This window comes from Notothenia coriiceps, unplaced genomic scaffold (genome assembly GCF_000735185.1).
Source record: "Notothenia coriiceps isolate Sejong01 unplaced genomic scaffold, NC01 NC01_scaffold00009314, whole genome shotgun sequence".
NCBI classification, from domain to species: domain Eukaryota; kingdom Metazoa; phylum Chordata; class Actinopteri; order Perciformes; family Nototheniidae; genus Notothenia; species Notothenia coriiceps.
The window spans coordinates 3595-20515 of record NW_011342015.1 but is presented as its reverse complement, the minus strand read 5'-3'; the positions used below and the strand labels follow the sequence as shown (position 1 = coordinate 20515).

The 16921-nt window shown below is 43.1% G+C and overlaps 1 protein-coding gene across 1 annotated transcript in view; it reads left to right on the top strand.

The window, feature by feature from the left end:
• The window catches only part of LOC104945256 (homeodomain-interacting protein kinase 3-like), a gene marked incomplete at its 5' end in the record, with an annotated part of 24076 nt that extends 7540 nt beyond the window's left edge, over positions 1–16536 (top strand). Inside the window, 5 exons of the mRNA XM_010770895.1 lie at positions 11270–11413; positions 11493–11846; positions 12619–12780; positions 12859–13133; positions 16306–16536. Coding sequence (XP_010769197.1) covers positions 11270–11413; positions 11493–11846; positions 12619–12780; positions 12859–13133; positions 16306–16535 — 1165 coding nt within the window. The remainder of the gene's footprint in view (positions 1–11269; positions 11414–11492; positions 11847–12618; positions 12781–12858; positions 13134–16305) is intronic.
• Between the last annotated feature and the right edge of the window lie 385 nt (positions 16537–16921).

Here is a 16921-nt window from a genome sequence, read left to right as displayed (position 1 = left end):
ATCAATATTTCTATAAATAAGAGTGACAGCAACAGTTGAGGAATGACGTAGTCAACTCGACGTACTCTATGACTGTCTGACGAGTCCTCTCTCTCTCTCTCTCTCTCTCTCTCTCCCCCTCTCTCCTTTTCTCTCGCAAAGGGTGATTAGAAGAGTGGGCACTATAATGGGTTCAATTACATTTGAACCTTATTACATGAAGGAAACTTACATTAATTATACAAACCAACAAACACCTTCGGGTCAGCTTACTCGGGGTAATTGACTCAAAATTTGAGTGAAATTTACCTTCTAGGGGCTATCCGGGGCGGGTAGAGCTGCTATGATCTAAGCCGCTAGCGGGGTTTACCGTTAGGCCTCGTAGGGATTTATTTTAGGTATTTTAAGAGGCACATATTAACCATTTGAGAAGTAAACGTTTTTGCATCGTGGTTCGTTGTTTACCCCTCCCTACAAAAGGGTAGATTTACTAATGTAATTGTTGTGTTGAGAACGTGTACGGTTCTGTGCTGTGTCGTAGTGTGTAGGGTTGAGGTTCTGAATAGTCTAGTCCTAAAATGTGAAAGTCGACACGTGGAGAATCGGTGCCGTTCCGGAAACCTCCGCCTACCCCCTCGGACTCCCTAAAAGACTACATATTTCCAGTCTTTTAATTTTTTCTACTACATTGTCCCATTTTCCGGTTTCCAATTAGCGATTCTGTTTAATTTCGATTCTAAACTCATTTCACACGTTTATATAATGATTAATAAATTTTAGGGTAGGAAAGAACCATAAGACGTGCTAAGTACTCAGTATTTTAGTACAGTGTAGATGTCTATAAGTCCTTCTTACAGCGATTTGTCACACACACCCTACAAGTTTTTGTGGACCGTATAGTTAAGTTACTAAAATATGACAGGTAGTTCTACAAGGCAATACTCGGTTTTCAGTTATAAACTATTCGGTGAAAGCACAACCCTAGTTTACCATTTATTGAGTTTATTTTTGTACGTACCAGGTATCCGGGAAAGAAAGACGAGGTCTTGTACCTAAATAGTGTGGTTGTGTGTGTACATGTGTGTGTGTGTGTGTGTGTGTCAGTGGTGTAGGTGTGTGTGTGTGTAGTGTGTGTGTGTGTGTGTGGTGTGTGTGTGTGTGTAGTGTGTGTGTGTTGTGTAGTGTGCTGATGTGTGTAGTGTGTGTGTGTGTGTGTGTGTGGTGTGTGTGTGTGTGTGTAGTGTGTGTGTGTGTGTGTGTGTGTGTGTGTGGTGTGTGTGTGTGTGTGTGTGTGTGTGTGTGTTGTTTGTGTGTGTGTGTGTGTGTCGTGTGTGTGTGTGTGTGGTGTGAAGTAACCACGGGGGTCACTCCCCCCACCGGTCACTCTTTCTGCCTTTTGACTTTGTAAAACAAGGGACCTACAAAGGTTGGTTGTGACGGAAACTAAGGCGAAAGTTGGTCCTGCTGCAATACTGTAGACTCTATTTTCGATGTTAGTCAGTTTGTCGTTTGACACGTTATTTAATCGTGACACAATGGTCTCAGCCACACGGTATTACTCGGGGCAAATTAGACTCACACGACACATCGCGCGACTTTGCTAGCAGTTGCGTATACAGATCGGTTTACAAAAGAGTTTGGTACTAAACAATTATTATTATATAGATGTGAAAATTAGTAAGAATAAACACGAAACGTATCATGACGACAATCATATGGCCTATAGTGGAACATAACATCATATCCCTCCTGGGAATGTCAGGCACACCAATGTCCTGTACCACACGGTTATGATTCGGAGGAACATAATTCATACTTCGTCGTAACGCCTTAGTGGATATGCGTGTGTCATTTAGTCTATGCCATTCATTTTATTTACGTTTTTACCTTTGGGGAGGATTCCTCGGGAAAATGTGTTATACAGGACGTCGGAACACCAAATTTTCCTCTATGGATATTAGCGCCCTTATTTAAACGCTGTTCACTGCTCGACAATACCTTAATTCTATGCACCGTTCCATTAATATCTAACGTGGACATAAACCTTGCCACACGTTATAAGACGTCGTTTTGTCGTCTTTTCGTTGCTCACCGTATATGCCCCCATCGTTACCCCTGGGGGTTCTTCGGTCCGCATTATACGATGTGGCCCGGTCTGCATATACGGTGTGGTGCTTCGGAGAGGTATGACTGTGCACTCCGTAAATCTTTCCACTGAGCAGATGTGACCCCCGACCACCGTTGCCCCCCCCGTGTGTTTTGACGCCGTTACCCGACCCGAGTTGACAGGGTGACGACCTCGACCTCCCCGCGATTGCACGGGCCACAGTCGGGCCCCACACCGGGTGAGAGGGCCGTCCGACGTCGGTCTGGGCCCGTCGACGACGGAGTGTTCTCCCGGTCCTCACAAGTCGCATTTCCGCTGCCGCCCTGGGGACTAGTCGGAACAGAACAATTATCGTCTTTGAGTAAAAAACTTTCTTACCATCCGTCTCGATTGCAACCATTAGATTAGTACACGTGCATCCCGTCGGGACATCGCAACTTAGGCAAGCCAATAGACACCTGCGTAATTAATTGTCCTTCGAATCTCTGTGTCACAAATGCCGGGTATTGGGCTGTCGAATTACTGCAATGTCAATTTGGCAAATGACGCGTCCTCGTCGGATACTGTGCTAACTTATGCTGTATGTGTTTTTCATCTGTCGTCGTCCGTTTCGTTTGTTTCTCGGGGACTACTTTCTTGTCTGATAAACTCCCTGTATTGTCTATATGTGAAGCCCGAGTACTCGTTCCCGTCCTGCCGACGTCCGTAGGAGGGGTGTGTTTTCGTTTCCTCTATTGCGTCGTGTTTTCGGTATGGTAAAAAACCGAACGCCGCAAGTGAAATCGCAAAAGAATTCGTGGTTATCCGGCCTTATAGTCGAACGCGTCCCCGTCCCATCTGCAGACTCCCTCTCGGTGTTGTCGCCCGACCTCCGCCGAGATTGAGATGGTCACTTTTCTTTTATCGGTTTTTTGTAGAGGACGGAGATTTTTGCGTCGCGGTCGGTCATTTGCGCAGCCCTGACTGTCGAGAGATTTGCGGTTACTTTCTGGGCCAGTTGTGTTCACCCGCTCCGTCCTCTTAATAACTTGGTCAGCCTACACTTTCTCCGGGCAGAGTGAATAAGTTAGCACACCTATACTCTCCGTTCGGCGCGGTAGATGAAGGCTGGGTACCCAGAATAGAGACGGGGACCGTCGGGGAGCGAGGAGACCTTCGCACCGTTCTTACCTTCTCCGCGGGGCAAAGAGAGAGGTGTGGATTTAAAATAAATTTGTAGTCTCCGCGGGTGCGTGTTTGTACAGTCCGTCTGCATTGTTACATTCTATTCAGAACTCTCCCGTTATTGCGGAGGAGGTAGCAGCGTTTGAGAGAAATTTATACCCGGAACCGTCTTCCCGGCGGGTTTTATTCTTACGCGGTTTCAAGTTTTAAACACGAAACCTACAACATTAGCTTTTATCGATTGACATGGTTGTGATATTCTATTGACAAGGGTAACCAATCAACATAGTATGGATTTTTTCTGTATCACCCACTTTGTCAACGGACGTTTGAAGTTTTATAGGGTTTAGAACGTGACCGTGGTGTCGCCCGAAGGTATCAGAACGACTAATTGTGAATGGCTGCCGAGGCGCAAACAGCCAGTACTCCAGGGGTGCGGTGTAAGGTGGAGGGGCCGGTCCGTTCGTTCGTAAGTTTAGCGGCGTAAGTCAAATTATGAATGACGCGAAACGAAAAGGTATTGAGGAAGCTTTTTATTAAGGAGGGGGCGGGTCGTTATTTCTAAAAAGAATAAACAAATAATAGATAAAATAAAGGTTGTACCGAAAAATATATTACCAGCACAAGAAAGGAATAAAAAAGATTAGATATGACCGGTATTGTTTCTTGGTAAAGAGGCGAGACGACCTTGCTTATTTCCTTACTCAAGAATAACAGTGAAATTAGGATTGAATTGGAGACTCAAAAAAAGATTTCAGTCGTCGTAAAAAGAATCTAACCTGTGCTAAAAGAACCTACAACACAAAAGACATTAGTCGTTTGGGTTTCGTGCTAAGTAGTTTTCGACCAACAGTAGGGTCAGTAAACCTACCGAAGTCAAACTACACACTGATACAACCTCTTATGTCTCGAGCTGGTAACATAGAGTGTATACCCAGTCCGAGTCGGTGTCTTAGGCGACGGGTCCCCCATATGTCTCTCCCCCCCAGAGTGTAGACAACGCGATACTCTACTCCTCACTAGATTTGTGGGACCCGGGGGCCTTACCTATAAACTTGTGCAGCACACACGCACATCACACCCGTTATATTTCCCACAGCGGGTTTTCATTTAATCATTCCAATTTTTCTGTTGACGACCGAGGGGACATGGTGCAAACAAACGTCCCCCGCCCCCTTAGGTACATACAACCATAAAAAGTCTTCAGTACTACAAGTAGCCAAATTTATTACCGGCTAATCACCCGTGTTATAAGAAAGTATTACTACAATTAAGCTTCTTATCCTAAACTCTTATAAAATCATTATGATTTTCCGAAAATTTTTGTGAGAAAGTCTTAAAGATGCTATTAAACTTCGTAACCGCGAAAACTACTTTTACCATAACCCGGAACAAATGTTTTCGAACTGAGAACACGAAAGGTTTTATATTAAAAAGGACGAACTTAAAAACCATGTCATAAAAAATACAAAAAAGACAGAAACAACAAAAATGTAGAATCTACAGGCCGGCCGGTAAATAAATAATTCTCCACGAAAACTTTTTTCAACCATTACGGTAACACATCAATGTTTATTTATATAGCCCAATATCACAAATGTTACATTTGTCTCAGTGGACTTCACAGTTTGTACAGAATATCAGTATGACAATACGACACCCTCTGTCCTTAGACCCTCACATCGTACAAGGAAAAACTTCCAGAGAAAACCCACAGTTTAAAGGGAAAAATGGGAGAAACCTCAGGGAGAGCAACAGAGGAAGGATCCCTCTCCCAGGACGGACAGACGTGCAATAGATGCCGTGTGTAAATTGAGAAGATAATACATTTGCAACATAGGTAGTCCAAATGTTTGGAAATGCATGTGTGTGTATAATGGGAAGATGAATCCACGAGGATATCCATCCGGGACTTATGATCCAGGACCACAGCCACGACTCGCGATCCAGGACTCAGGACCACAGCACTGAGTTCCCGTTGGAATATGTTTTCGCCGGTCAACATGTCCGTTAAAGTTTAAATCTTCCGGACAAAATGTGAAAAGTGCCGGTCTAAGGTCTTCTTTGTTATCTATTGAGCTTTAAAACTAATTGATATGATTCGATATTAAACAAACTAATTATTGTAGATTAACTATTCAAAAGTGTACAGTAACTTACAATAACACGGGAATAATAAACTGAGCGCTCTCTCCCTCTCCTGACAGCCCGTCAGTATCATGCAGCTCGCGGATCAGTAAAAATAAACATATCTATAACTAGTTTAGGTAGTTTGAGAGGTCATTAAAATAGCTACGTGTGATATTCTAACCTGAAGAGTGTGTTTTGTCCGCTCACCGCTGCATGTGATCATGCAGAGCTGCGTGTCGACTCGTCAGCAGCAGCTGATCGCTCTCTCCCGTCAGATTAGACTTCACTCGCGTTTATGTCCATATCGATCAGATCCAGCTAGTTCTAGCTAATGATAGGACTACCTGCTTATTAAGAGACACCTAAACAATAAGCGTCGCTATGCAACCGGGTGAGGACGCAAAGTACAGCGCTATGTATTTGTTTACATGCCCACCGGAACCCCGAGGCATTACCAACAGACCAAGGCACAATCACCCCATACAGGACATCTTTCTCCACATTAAGTGTTAGACATTAGAATTGACTATTCTAGCATCCCTAGATTTTATAATAACATTGCTCTTTTTAACCCAAAATGTAAAGCAAAAGCTGGGGTTCTCTTTAGTTTATAAATCATTCTTAGCAAGTTAAAATGTTAACATAAAGTAAAGCATGATTCATCCAGCATTACTAATATAGTCTATATAGTGAGTTGACTGGAGCTGTGTTAAATGTGTCGTGTAGCAGGAGTGGAACATGACCATTACAAGTCTGTTTTGTGATGGTGTAAAACCACTGTCCTCTCTGATGTTGGAAATACTGCAGAAACTGCTGATGTACTGTTTGACCTGTTGTTGCACTGTAGCAGGGTTCTGTCAGTATGGTTCTGCACTAAAGGAGTGGAAGTCATTACCTGCTAGACTCGCCGATCCTCAGTTAGAAAATGTAGTGGTTTGGTGTTATGGGACCCTTTAAAAAGATATAAAAAACATCCAAATGGCCTTCTTCTGGTCCATATTTTTCCAAAAGACCTGTTTTTATGAATAGTTGGGTAATGGTCTACAGTGTCTTAGCCTAGTGAATGTGATTGAAATGATGTTAAAAGACATAAAAACCTTGTGTACACACATGAACATGGACGCATGTTAAAGCCAGAAGGAAAGAAATGAGTGAAGGAGGTGCACAGCAGCCTTAAATAAGAGATAAGAGGAGCTGCTCTGCCTCCACAATGAGTTCTGAGCTACACGGAGAGTACGCTGAGCAGAGAGGCTTTCATTAGTTTGAAGAAAGTGTGCACGTGCGTGCACAGTTGTGACTTGGCTGCTGTGGTCCTAATGAGAATGAAGTGTGTAGAAGAACAGAGTGGTATGTTATTGCATGGTTTTTTGGTGTGTTTCTTTCAGGTGGTGCATGACTTACCTTGTGTGTGAGATGTGTTCATATTACACTGAGCCAGTATTGGTTTGGAAAGGTACTCTGTTTGATACAGTGGGAGTTTATCATTCATTCATGTTTATTAAATCAGTAGACTTGTCAAGCATTCCTTGTCAAATTGAGCATAGTAATTAATCTAGTTTTATGTATTTATTAGTTGCTTGCTGTTGGACACATTTAAACTGGGAAAATAACAAAAACTTCATCACTATATCAAGACCTGAATGTGTAAACCTGTCTTTCTTGTTGTGTCAAATGTCACTATACAGGTGTTTCAGAAATAAACAGCCCTGAGGTTTACCTTGTAGCTAGAGTAACATTTCTCTGGTCGACTTCATCAGAAAGCATTGTATGCGAACGGATTCCTGGGCTGGGCCCCGCCGTTTTAAAGCTCTAGCACAGGGCTCTCCAACACGTTGATCACGAGCGGGAAGCTTTTCAGTAGCTCGCAGCTCGCGGTTCACAGACTGTAGAAAGAATCCGACGACAATAAATGCACCTGAATCAGTCCGTGTCGCTGTGGCTCAGACACAAATGGATTTATGTTTTAAAAAATACTCGCGTTAGCACCATGTCAGGTTTTTGGTTGATGTAATCAAGTCTTGGATTACAGAGTACGCATGTCCTCTTGCTATTTTCAGTTGATAAATACTTGTGTAAAGTTTGTGAAGGCAGGAGGAAAAAAGCTTCTGCGATCACTGTCTCCTCTCTGTTCCTCCAAACCCTGCCCCCTCCCTGAAAATAATGAGTGACAGGCTGATAGTAACCTGATAGAAACTTTATTATTCACTTAATCACTGGTTGAGATATGATGAAGCTAATCTCATACATTCTTGGGATTTATGTAACAGTAAGACAGAATAAGTGTGCACCCACATTCAGTATTTTAGTTTTGATAGGCTGTTGTAAATACTCCTGTTGCCTGCTGTGTTCAGACTCAAGTCATGTTAGTGAGGCCACATTCAGGACCTTCAGTGTCCTCTTTTTAATAGAAGACCTAAGCTGCAGCTAGACTGCAGAAGTATTAGTTTTTTGTTTTTGAGGATGGAACAATTTCCCACACAGATATAGGGAGGCTAGACCTATTCAATTGATTTATTATGGCTCTCAGATGAAGAAAGGTTGGAGACCCCTGCTCTAGCACATCTTCAAGGTAAAAAAGCCCATGGTTTTCGGTCTTGTCTCAACGTGTCTCTAGTTTCAGGGCTCGACATTAAGGACTGCCCGATGGCCCGGGGCCATCTAGTATTTAGCTCGGGCAATGAAGCCTCACCTGCTGGTTGCCCGATCGGGCAATCTATTATGCCAGTATTATGCAGCTCGCGGATCCAGTAATGAGTGACCCGACAGTAAAAATAAACATACCTATAACTAGTTTAGTGATTTAGTTTGAGATAATTAAAATAGCTACGAGTGATATTCAAACGTGAAGTGTGTGTTTTGTCCGCTCACCGCTGCATGTGATCATGCAGAGCTGCGTGTCGACTCGTCAGCAGCAGCTGATCTCTCTCTCCCTTCAGATTAGGCTTCACTCGCGTTTATGTCCATATCGATCAGATCCAGCTAGTTCTAGCTAATGATAGGACTACCTGCTTATTAAAAGACACCTNAGGTTGGCCGACGCTCTCGCGTCAATGTATACGGCTCCGGAACATGCACCGCGCGACATTGAAGCGAGGTGTTTCGTCGGCTTCTTCGTACCAACAGTACCAACGGGAAGACAAATAGAGGCGCGCACTCCCGGCTCACCACCTTGGCCCGTCTCAAAAGCGGGTCAGTTGCAAACAATTTCAAAAATTAGAAGGCCTGGTTTTATATTTCTCACGGCAGTTTCCGCAGAAGAAACAATAAATAACTCGAAATGTTTGTTTAACTTATTTGCTTAGATATTTATTATTTTATGTGCCTCGGAGAGAAAAGGCAGGTGAGAGACCAGCCTGTCGCAGTCACAGACAGAGTACGTCGTCGACTCGGCTCATGTACTCAGACTGCGGACCTGTCATTTTTATTTGTATAAATATTGATCAAATCCATCAACTCTCCATTATTTTTATCGATTTCCACTACTAGAACTCGAACTTCCACACACAAAACGCGGCAAGTGGCGGACGTAGTGTTCGCCCCTCCTCGACGTCCACCTCGTCTCGACGCGACAGAGGCAGGACAGTCTAATCTAAGTGAGCGCAAATGACAGGTAATAGCTTCTTTCTAATTTATTAGACTTAAGTCAGCACGTCCAATGAAACTGCGCCCCCACTCGTCGTCTCCACCCCTCTCCGTCCTATAACGCAGTAGTAATAGTCTTTTAATACGCATATCCTCGCGTGTGGTGCCTCGCAACCTGGGGGGTCTCGCAACGCGATACCGGGCAAGATAGGTGGAACCCTGGGCAATACAAAGGCGTCAAACCAATGCAGTAAAGTCAGGACAGCAGGAGCACACCTTGGCTGGTTCTGCCAAAGATATACTGTGATTTTGTCATTGGCGTTTGCTGCAAAAGCAGGAGACACCCCGGCCGCCTGAGAGTAATGATCCCAGCTCGGCTATAAGGCGTAAACTGGGCTAATAGCCATGCAGGAAACAAAATAGTTTAACGGCTAATTTTGAACGAGACTTACGCCCGTGCAATAGAGACCGTACGTTCAGTAGGTGAAGGCTCTTCCCAGATCGACGCTCCGGACGCCTGTCATTGTGTTGTGATGTGCTGTGCGGTGGACTTGCTAGTGATGCCACCGACTCCTTCCAGTGATGGCTAATTTCGCTGTCAACTGCTCTACAATGTAGTATGTCGGTACGTACTATATTACTAAATGTTTACTACTGTAATGTCTTCGTTTTTAGTACACGTTCATAGAGGTAAGTAAGTCGAGGCACCCGACCGTCATTCCGCTATACCCAGGCCAACAATCAACCACCGTAGGTGACGACCACCCATTCTCTTTGAGTACTCATGACTTGTGCATTGGTACTTGCACAGCACATCACAGCACATCATCACAACACAACACATGACGAGGGCGCCCGGCGTCGGATCTGAGTATATCGCCAGAGAATGCGCCTCGTTATTACAGGGCGGGGGTAGTCGCGATAGACTTATCCGATAATGACTTCACAGTTAGTTGTCGACTTCTAAAGGCCCGCCTCTCGGTCGGTCGTCTCCGCCCTGGAAGAGTCTAATGTCCGTCCACGGCTTTCTTGCGTCTGTGTCTGACTTCGTTTATCCGTCGTCGCGACGCGACCGCTCGCCGCCGCACGCCTATGTCACATAAGCTTCCATTCAGTCAACTTTCGGAGCCGCTTCGAAGTTATTTTGTAGGGGTCTAGGGCGGATCGAACTTCAACGTTTGTTTGTGGACCTACTAGAAGTACTAGGTAAAAAGTCGAAAGCGTGTCAGACGTGTCCCTACGCTTAGTCAGTCCATAACCCCCACGCACGTCGCACGCGCGTCGCCTTCATTGACAACCACGCTCCCGACGCTCACCTCCGGAGCGTCACCCACGTCCAAACTATACACTTCGAGTAATGATCGGTTGGAGCTGTCTCGTGTGGACAGACACTATCCGGTGAATATTGCGTGTGGACGGAAGCTTTTTTGCGTTTGCGTTAATCCTATGCGTTTAGCCGTATGCGTCCTCGTGGGGCCGGGGCCTGAATGTCCTCTTGCTATTTTCAGACGATAAATACTTGTGTAAAGATTGTGAAGGCAGGAGGAAAGCTTCCGTGATCACCGTCTCCTCTCTGTTCCTCCAAACCCCGCCCCCTCCCTAATAATAATAATAATGAATGACAGGCTGATAGTGACCTGATAGAAACTTTATTACTCACTTAAACAAATGTTGATCTCTGATCAAGATATGATAAAGCTAACTTAATCTCATACATTAATGGGATTTATATAACAGTAAGACAGAGAATGTAAGTGTGCACCCACATGCACTATTTTAGTTTTTATATGCTGCTGTAAATACTCCTGTTGTCTGCTTTGTTCAGACTCAAGTCATGTTTGTGATGCCACATTCCGGACCTTCAGTGTCCTTTTTTTAACAGAAGACCTAAGCTGCAGCTAGACTGCAGAAGCATTAGTTTTTTGTTTTTGAGGATGGAACAATTTCACACACAGATATAGGGAGGCTAGGCCTTGATTTATTTTAGCTTGTAATTTAATGTCAAGACATTTATGTTATTAATTTCTGACCGAATCGTTGACAGGATAATCGTAATGGAATCGTGAGAACAGTGAAGATGCACAGCTCTAATGCTTAACCAGGAGAGACATTTCATAAAAAGCTGGGTTTTTATTTTATTTCAAATACTTGTTATAAATTGAGACGGTTCTATTTGCTTTCATCAAAGCACAGTATATTTTCTATTACTGTTGCTTATTTTTAGCCAAAGTATAATAGGGCTGCATTATCTTCCTCTTGCACTTTTTTGGTACCTTTTTTTTAACATACATTTTTTTCCCCCCACAGCAACCATTACACTTCAGTGATTCAACAGCCTCTCCTGACCAATCAGATGCAAGCACTCTCTGCCCATCAGCCAATCAACATTGGCATAGCTCACGTTGTGTGGCCGCAGCAAGCCAATAAGAGGAACAGACATAGTCACAACAGGTGAGATGTGCGCCTTGTGGAAATGAATCTGCTTTAATGTTTTATGGATGTCTAATACATCAACTGTTCTGTTTTAAAGGAACCTGTCCCACCCCAGAAACATCCATACATCAGTATGTCGGACCCCCAAGATGGCCAGTGTTGTTGGACATACAGTGGCCCCCAGAGAGCAGCCTAAGAGGGAGCTGCCGCCGGTGCAACCCGTAGTCCCTAACGCAGATGAAAATGGTGCAGAGGAGGAAGTGAGCTGCTTCAAAGAGGCGGCGCCGAATGGGAACAGCCAGCAGGACCGGTCCAATCAACCGCAGCGCCACGTGGCCGTTCTGATGGGGGACACACCGAGCCCTGCTGCCAGTGTGATCAGCATCCGCAGTGACCTGACTGACGGGGAGGAAGAGGAGGACGAAGAGCCTCGGAGGTGCCGTCTGAGGGGGTGAGTAACATTACATGCAATGGACATGGGATGAACAAAATCAACCAGTGATCTTAATCTTCCAACATGTTTGATGTGTGATAACGACTGTAGAGCGTTAAAGTTCAGACATGAAAATAAATCACACTTCTGCTTGTTGTACAAAAAGGGAAGCACATACCTGTATTGCTAGGACAATCTAGCAGCGCTCTAACTGCACCATAAACTACAATTATATTGCTACAATAGAAACAATCTTTTAGGGTTGATTTTTCCTAGATCAGGTTGAACATTCACATTTATCAGGCTGCACGAGGCTAGTTTGTGACAAAGCTTTTGCAAAAAAGGAGGAGAAAAAATGCTTAAATGTGAAATGTTTTTATTTTAAAGTATTGCCTTTTCTGTTTTGGCACAATTTTGATATAGGCCCAAGGGTGCAATTATTATTTCATCATATTTGATGCCTTTAGGCGATTTCCCTAATGCCTACATGTATTTAAGTTATTAAAGATGACAGGTCTATTCATTCAAAAGGATTTAATACAAAAATTAATCTAAATCGCTTTATTCCCATTCAGAATTCTTTTTGGGTTATTCTCATAAAATATTACGGCAGACATCCAAAACTTAATTCGGAGAAACTAAAAAAAAAGGCTTCAAAGGAAAAGGAAATCATTTTACAGCCCTCTTCAAAAGTTATAATATCTATAGATCTCAGTAGCTGAATGTTTGTTTATATTAATTGTACTTTACTGAGCTTAAATAACTCTAACCAATGTGTTGTTCTCCGTAGGTGCAAAGAGGAGTGTGTGTGTGAGGCATGCAGAAACACCAGTGTGTCTATGGAGAGAGTGTGTTCCCTCAGCAGCCCCGACAGCAGCCTCAGCACCAGCTCCTTCGCCTCCAACTCCCTGCAGTCCAGCCCCTCCATCTCCCCCTGCAAGAGACCCAACAGGTAGTGTGTCCTCATATTGTTCTCCAAACACACTCTTTATTTCCAGTCTCGTTAACATGACTTCTCCTCTGTGTTCAGCATGTCCGAGGATGACGGCCATGAGAGCGGCTGCGACACGGTGGAGGGCTCCCCCACGTCAGACACGTTGACATCCCCACGTGGCAACAGTCCCTACCGTTACCTAGACAACAGTAACCACAACAACCGCCCATCTTTGGCTGCCATGGTCGCACCACTGCCTTCCCCTGCAGTGCAGTGCAGGAGCCCCCGCGGCGTCAGGACCATGGTGGTTCCACCAATGAGAGTGCAGAACAACAACAGTCACGGGACAGAGGAGCGCACACAGAGAACAGGTCAGAAACAGGAAGCAAATATTCCTCTTTGTAATTATGGACTGTATGACTTCTTATGATGATATTACATGTAGGTGTGTTTTCTATTATTAAACTCGTTTTTCTTTCTAAGCTAAGAGAAATGCTCTCATTGAAATGTTTTTCTGTGTACTACTAACACCCATAACAAAAATGTTTCCTCATCATGCCTGCTGTTACCTGCACTTTGGTGGTGTCTGCTCCACAGGTCATATGGAAGCAGTGGGGGCATACCGCCCCCTAGTGGGTCATAGAGGCTTTAACAGGTGATCAAGAGACACCAACAGAGAACTGGCCACGTTACCAAAACCTCAAAAATGCATCCAGAGCAGGCCGTGCTAAAATCGCCTGAGATGCCCTTTTTAGGACTTTCCCTCCATCAAAGTAGTAGTTTTATTCTAAGAAAGTTTCTAGGGAATAAGGAGGAATATTTTTAGACAAGTATGATGAAGTTCTAGACAGTGTCTTTTAAATATGTGTACATTAATGATCATTTGAATTGTGTCTACAACTAGTGTGCATTCAAGTGAACTAAAAATCGCAAGCATGTTTTGTTAAATTATAAAGGATCTCCTCAGCTGGGCTGATTAGGATTTACAGCTTTGTGTTAAATCATTTGGGATCTTCTTCCAGCTTCAGTATTTCAAACAAACCCCTTCCTTCTGACAACACCTGCATGCTTTTACTAAATCAGTGATGCAGAATTGTACACAGTAGAAGAAGAGAGGACGTTTATTTTAAAGAGACGACAGCAAACACATTTCCGGTTGGCTCCTCGGAGTGGAGGGAAAGATGGATGCATTTAATTTGGTGTTGCGTCAGAGCCATTTCTCTGCTGGTTCCCTAAGGCACTGATCCAACATCAGTTTCACCTTTTTAATTTCCCAAGATGTCGTTTTCCTTAATAAACGGTAAAGTGAATTTAAAACTGATACAGTAAAGTCAGCTTTGCCCCCTTGGGGACATTTCTGAGTGCCAAAAATCTCTGTTCCTTTTTCTTTGTTTATGATATTTTGTCTAAATCTATGATACTGTGTTGAATGGGAATATTCTCTATTTAGCAGTAGAAGACATGTTTGAGGATTATTTAATAGCAGCAGAATTGACAGTCACCCTGGTAAGTAGCAGCATTTCTAAGCTTAGTGAACATATAAAGGTGTTGAGATATTATAAAAATGTATTTTTTTCACAGAACAGTGATTATTTCACAGAAGATTGGAAGAAAGTGTTTATATTGCACATTGCAGGTATTATGCACAAGATTGTAGCTGTCTGTATTTGTGGGGTATCTCTCCTTGAGACACTGCGGGTGAAGCAGCCTGGCACTGAAGATGCTGGGCGGGGAGGGTTTCCTGTAGGGGGGGACATGTTGTCCAATAAGCTTAGCCATCATTCTCCAGAAAATATTGTATTTATGGCTGTTATGGAAATCCTATGAGCAGTACCGGAGAAGAAGGAAGCTTGAGTGAGATCTTATATCAGACAAACTGAAGGTTACAGAATGCACAGAAGTGAAGTTTTAAAACTGTCCTCGGTTCTGCATATTTAACTGATTCATAGACTGGCCATCAAAAAAATTCAAAATATGTCTAGACGTTATAAAGGGTTCTTGTGCATGTAATTGGTCTGCAAAGGCTAAAATCCCTGTGTTCCCTCCAGAGGGAGTTTCTCTCCAACATACTACTCATGGTGACGTCACTACGTAACACTCAAGCTTTTATCAGCTAGCACTCCAACATATTGTACTTGAAGGGGCGAACATTCCCAATCCCGACACATATCTAAGCAGTTGACCAATCACATCAGAGCCAGCCAGCTAACCAATCAGAGCAGACTGGGCTCTGGTTTCAGACAGAGGGTGAAAAGAGGTGCTGCAGCACAGACAGTATGAGAAAAATAAAGAGATTTTTGAACATTAAAGCATGGAGACATGTCACAGGAGGACAACAGTGCAAATATGAACCGGAAAATTTGCTTAGTGTGTCTTCTTTAAATTCAGTTATAAGTAAAAAAAAAAAGAAAAAAGGAGATTATAATAAGTATGTATAAAATCTAATGCTTGAAAATGTCCTTTTTAAATAAATGAATTAGCTCAAATTATTGTTGCCCTTGCCTTTAACTTCTGATCCAACCACCTTATGTAAACTGTCATATTATAACTAAAGTTTGAATATGGATGAATCCTTAAACAAGAGTGATGGAGATGTTATTCTTCATCAGTAAAGCTAACGTAATGTTTGGCAGATGTTAAGAATTCAACTACTAATTCTTAGCATCTCCAGTGATCCTATGATTAAAAAGGAACAGGGTTTTTTTCGGCCGTGTGAGAGCATTATGTGAAGATTAGCTAGATTGACTAATCTCCACATTTTGCGGTCAATTCAGTTTTGCCTGCTTTTTTGTGGAATGCAAATTCTGTTTGTGATCATCTTTTTGCCCTGCATTGCCCAGCCCCCTCAGAAATGTTCAATTTAGCTGCAGATTGGTGCTGCTACATTTATTGTCCTCCATCAGCACTCAGGAGAACACATTTTCAAATTCATAATTGTATTTCTCCCGTGCTAATTACTTTTGTGTAGCTGAGATTTTTGGGAGGGCCGCTCACATCTATGCTAGTCTGTTCGGCTTTTGTCTGCCTTGAAAAGCTACTCTGAGGACACAATCCTCAAATATGTACTATATTTAAAGCAACTACAACTCACTATTACAAATGCAATGTTGATTTAACAATTTCATGTTTATATTATTAATGTAGCTTGAGAGGCATCTTGATCAGTTATTGTAATGTATGCTAATAGGGCTGCATCATTTAGAATAAATAACTTATTGGATTTTTTTTATTTATTTTTTTACACATTATGCACAATATTGGGGGATTGATTATTTAGCAACATTTTTCTCATTTAAATATATATTCAATATAAATAGTGTGATTTAAAAAAAATGTGTCCCTCTGTACTTTGAAATAAAACCATTAAAATGATCTATATTGAACACAATCATCTAACTCTACTTTCTCTCTCTTGTGCATGCTTGTGTTTGTTTTAGTTTTTATTTCAACTTGCAGGCCATGTGGACTAAACCTGCCAACTTTTTCTTTTGTATAAGTATACTTGCCTTACTCACTTCCGTCTTCTCTCTGTTCCGTCCTCAGAGTCCTGGTCCCGCTCCAAAGGGCGCTGCAGCCTCATAGGACAGAGCACTCCCTCCTCTTACACCCTTCTCCCATCCGCCCCCCTCCTTTCCCGGCAGAAAAACATGAGTGGGCACCAGCATCAGCACCCTCTGGGCTTTGGACAGGTCAGTTCACTTCCATCCTTTGTCTGCATTTACATAATGGGGGATTATGCTGCAGCCGGACATCTATTTAGGTTGCCTTCGTAAATAGTCACTCCAAGCGGCAGAAGCTGGACCCTTCTGTAATTTCAGAGTCCTGTTTCAAAGCTGTTTATAAGTAACATTTGATTATTTAGAGCAGCTCACTGCTTGAGAGCACTAATGCTGTTGATATTTACCTTATGTAGTCCTGCCCCTTTTCCAACTTCTGGTTCAAACACATATGTCAGTTCCGTATGTATGTATGGTTTTACAGTACCACATTCATCCTCTGTAATGGCGCATTTCCACTGCAGGGCCTCGCACGGCTTTGTACGGTATAGTTAGGCCTTGGTAGGCCAGGCTCACTTTATGCTGCGTTTCCATTACAGTTTAGGAACTGGGGTAGTAACTATAGTCACGCAGTGTAGGCGGAGCCGTGACTTCATCTTCGA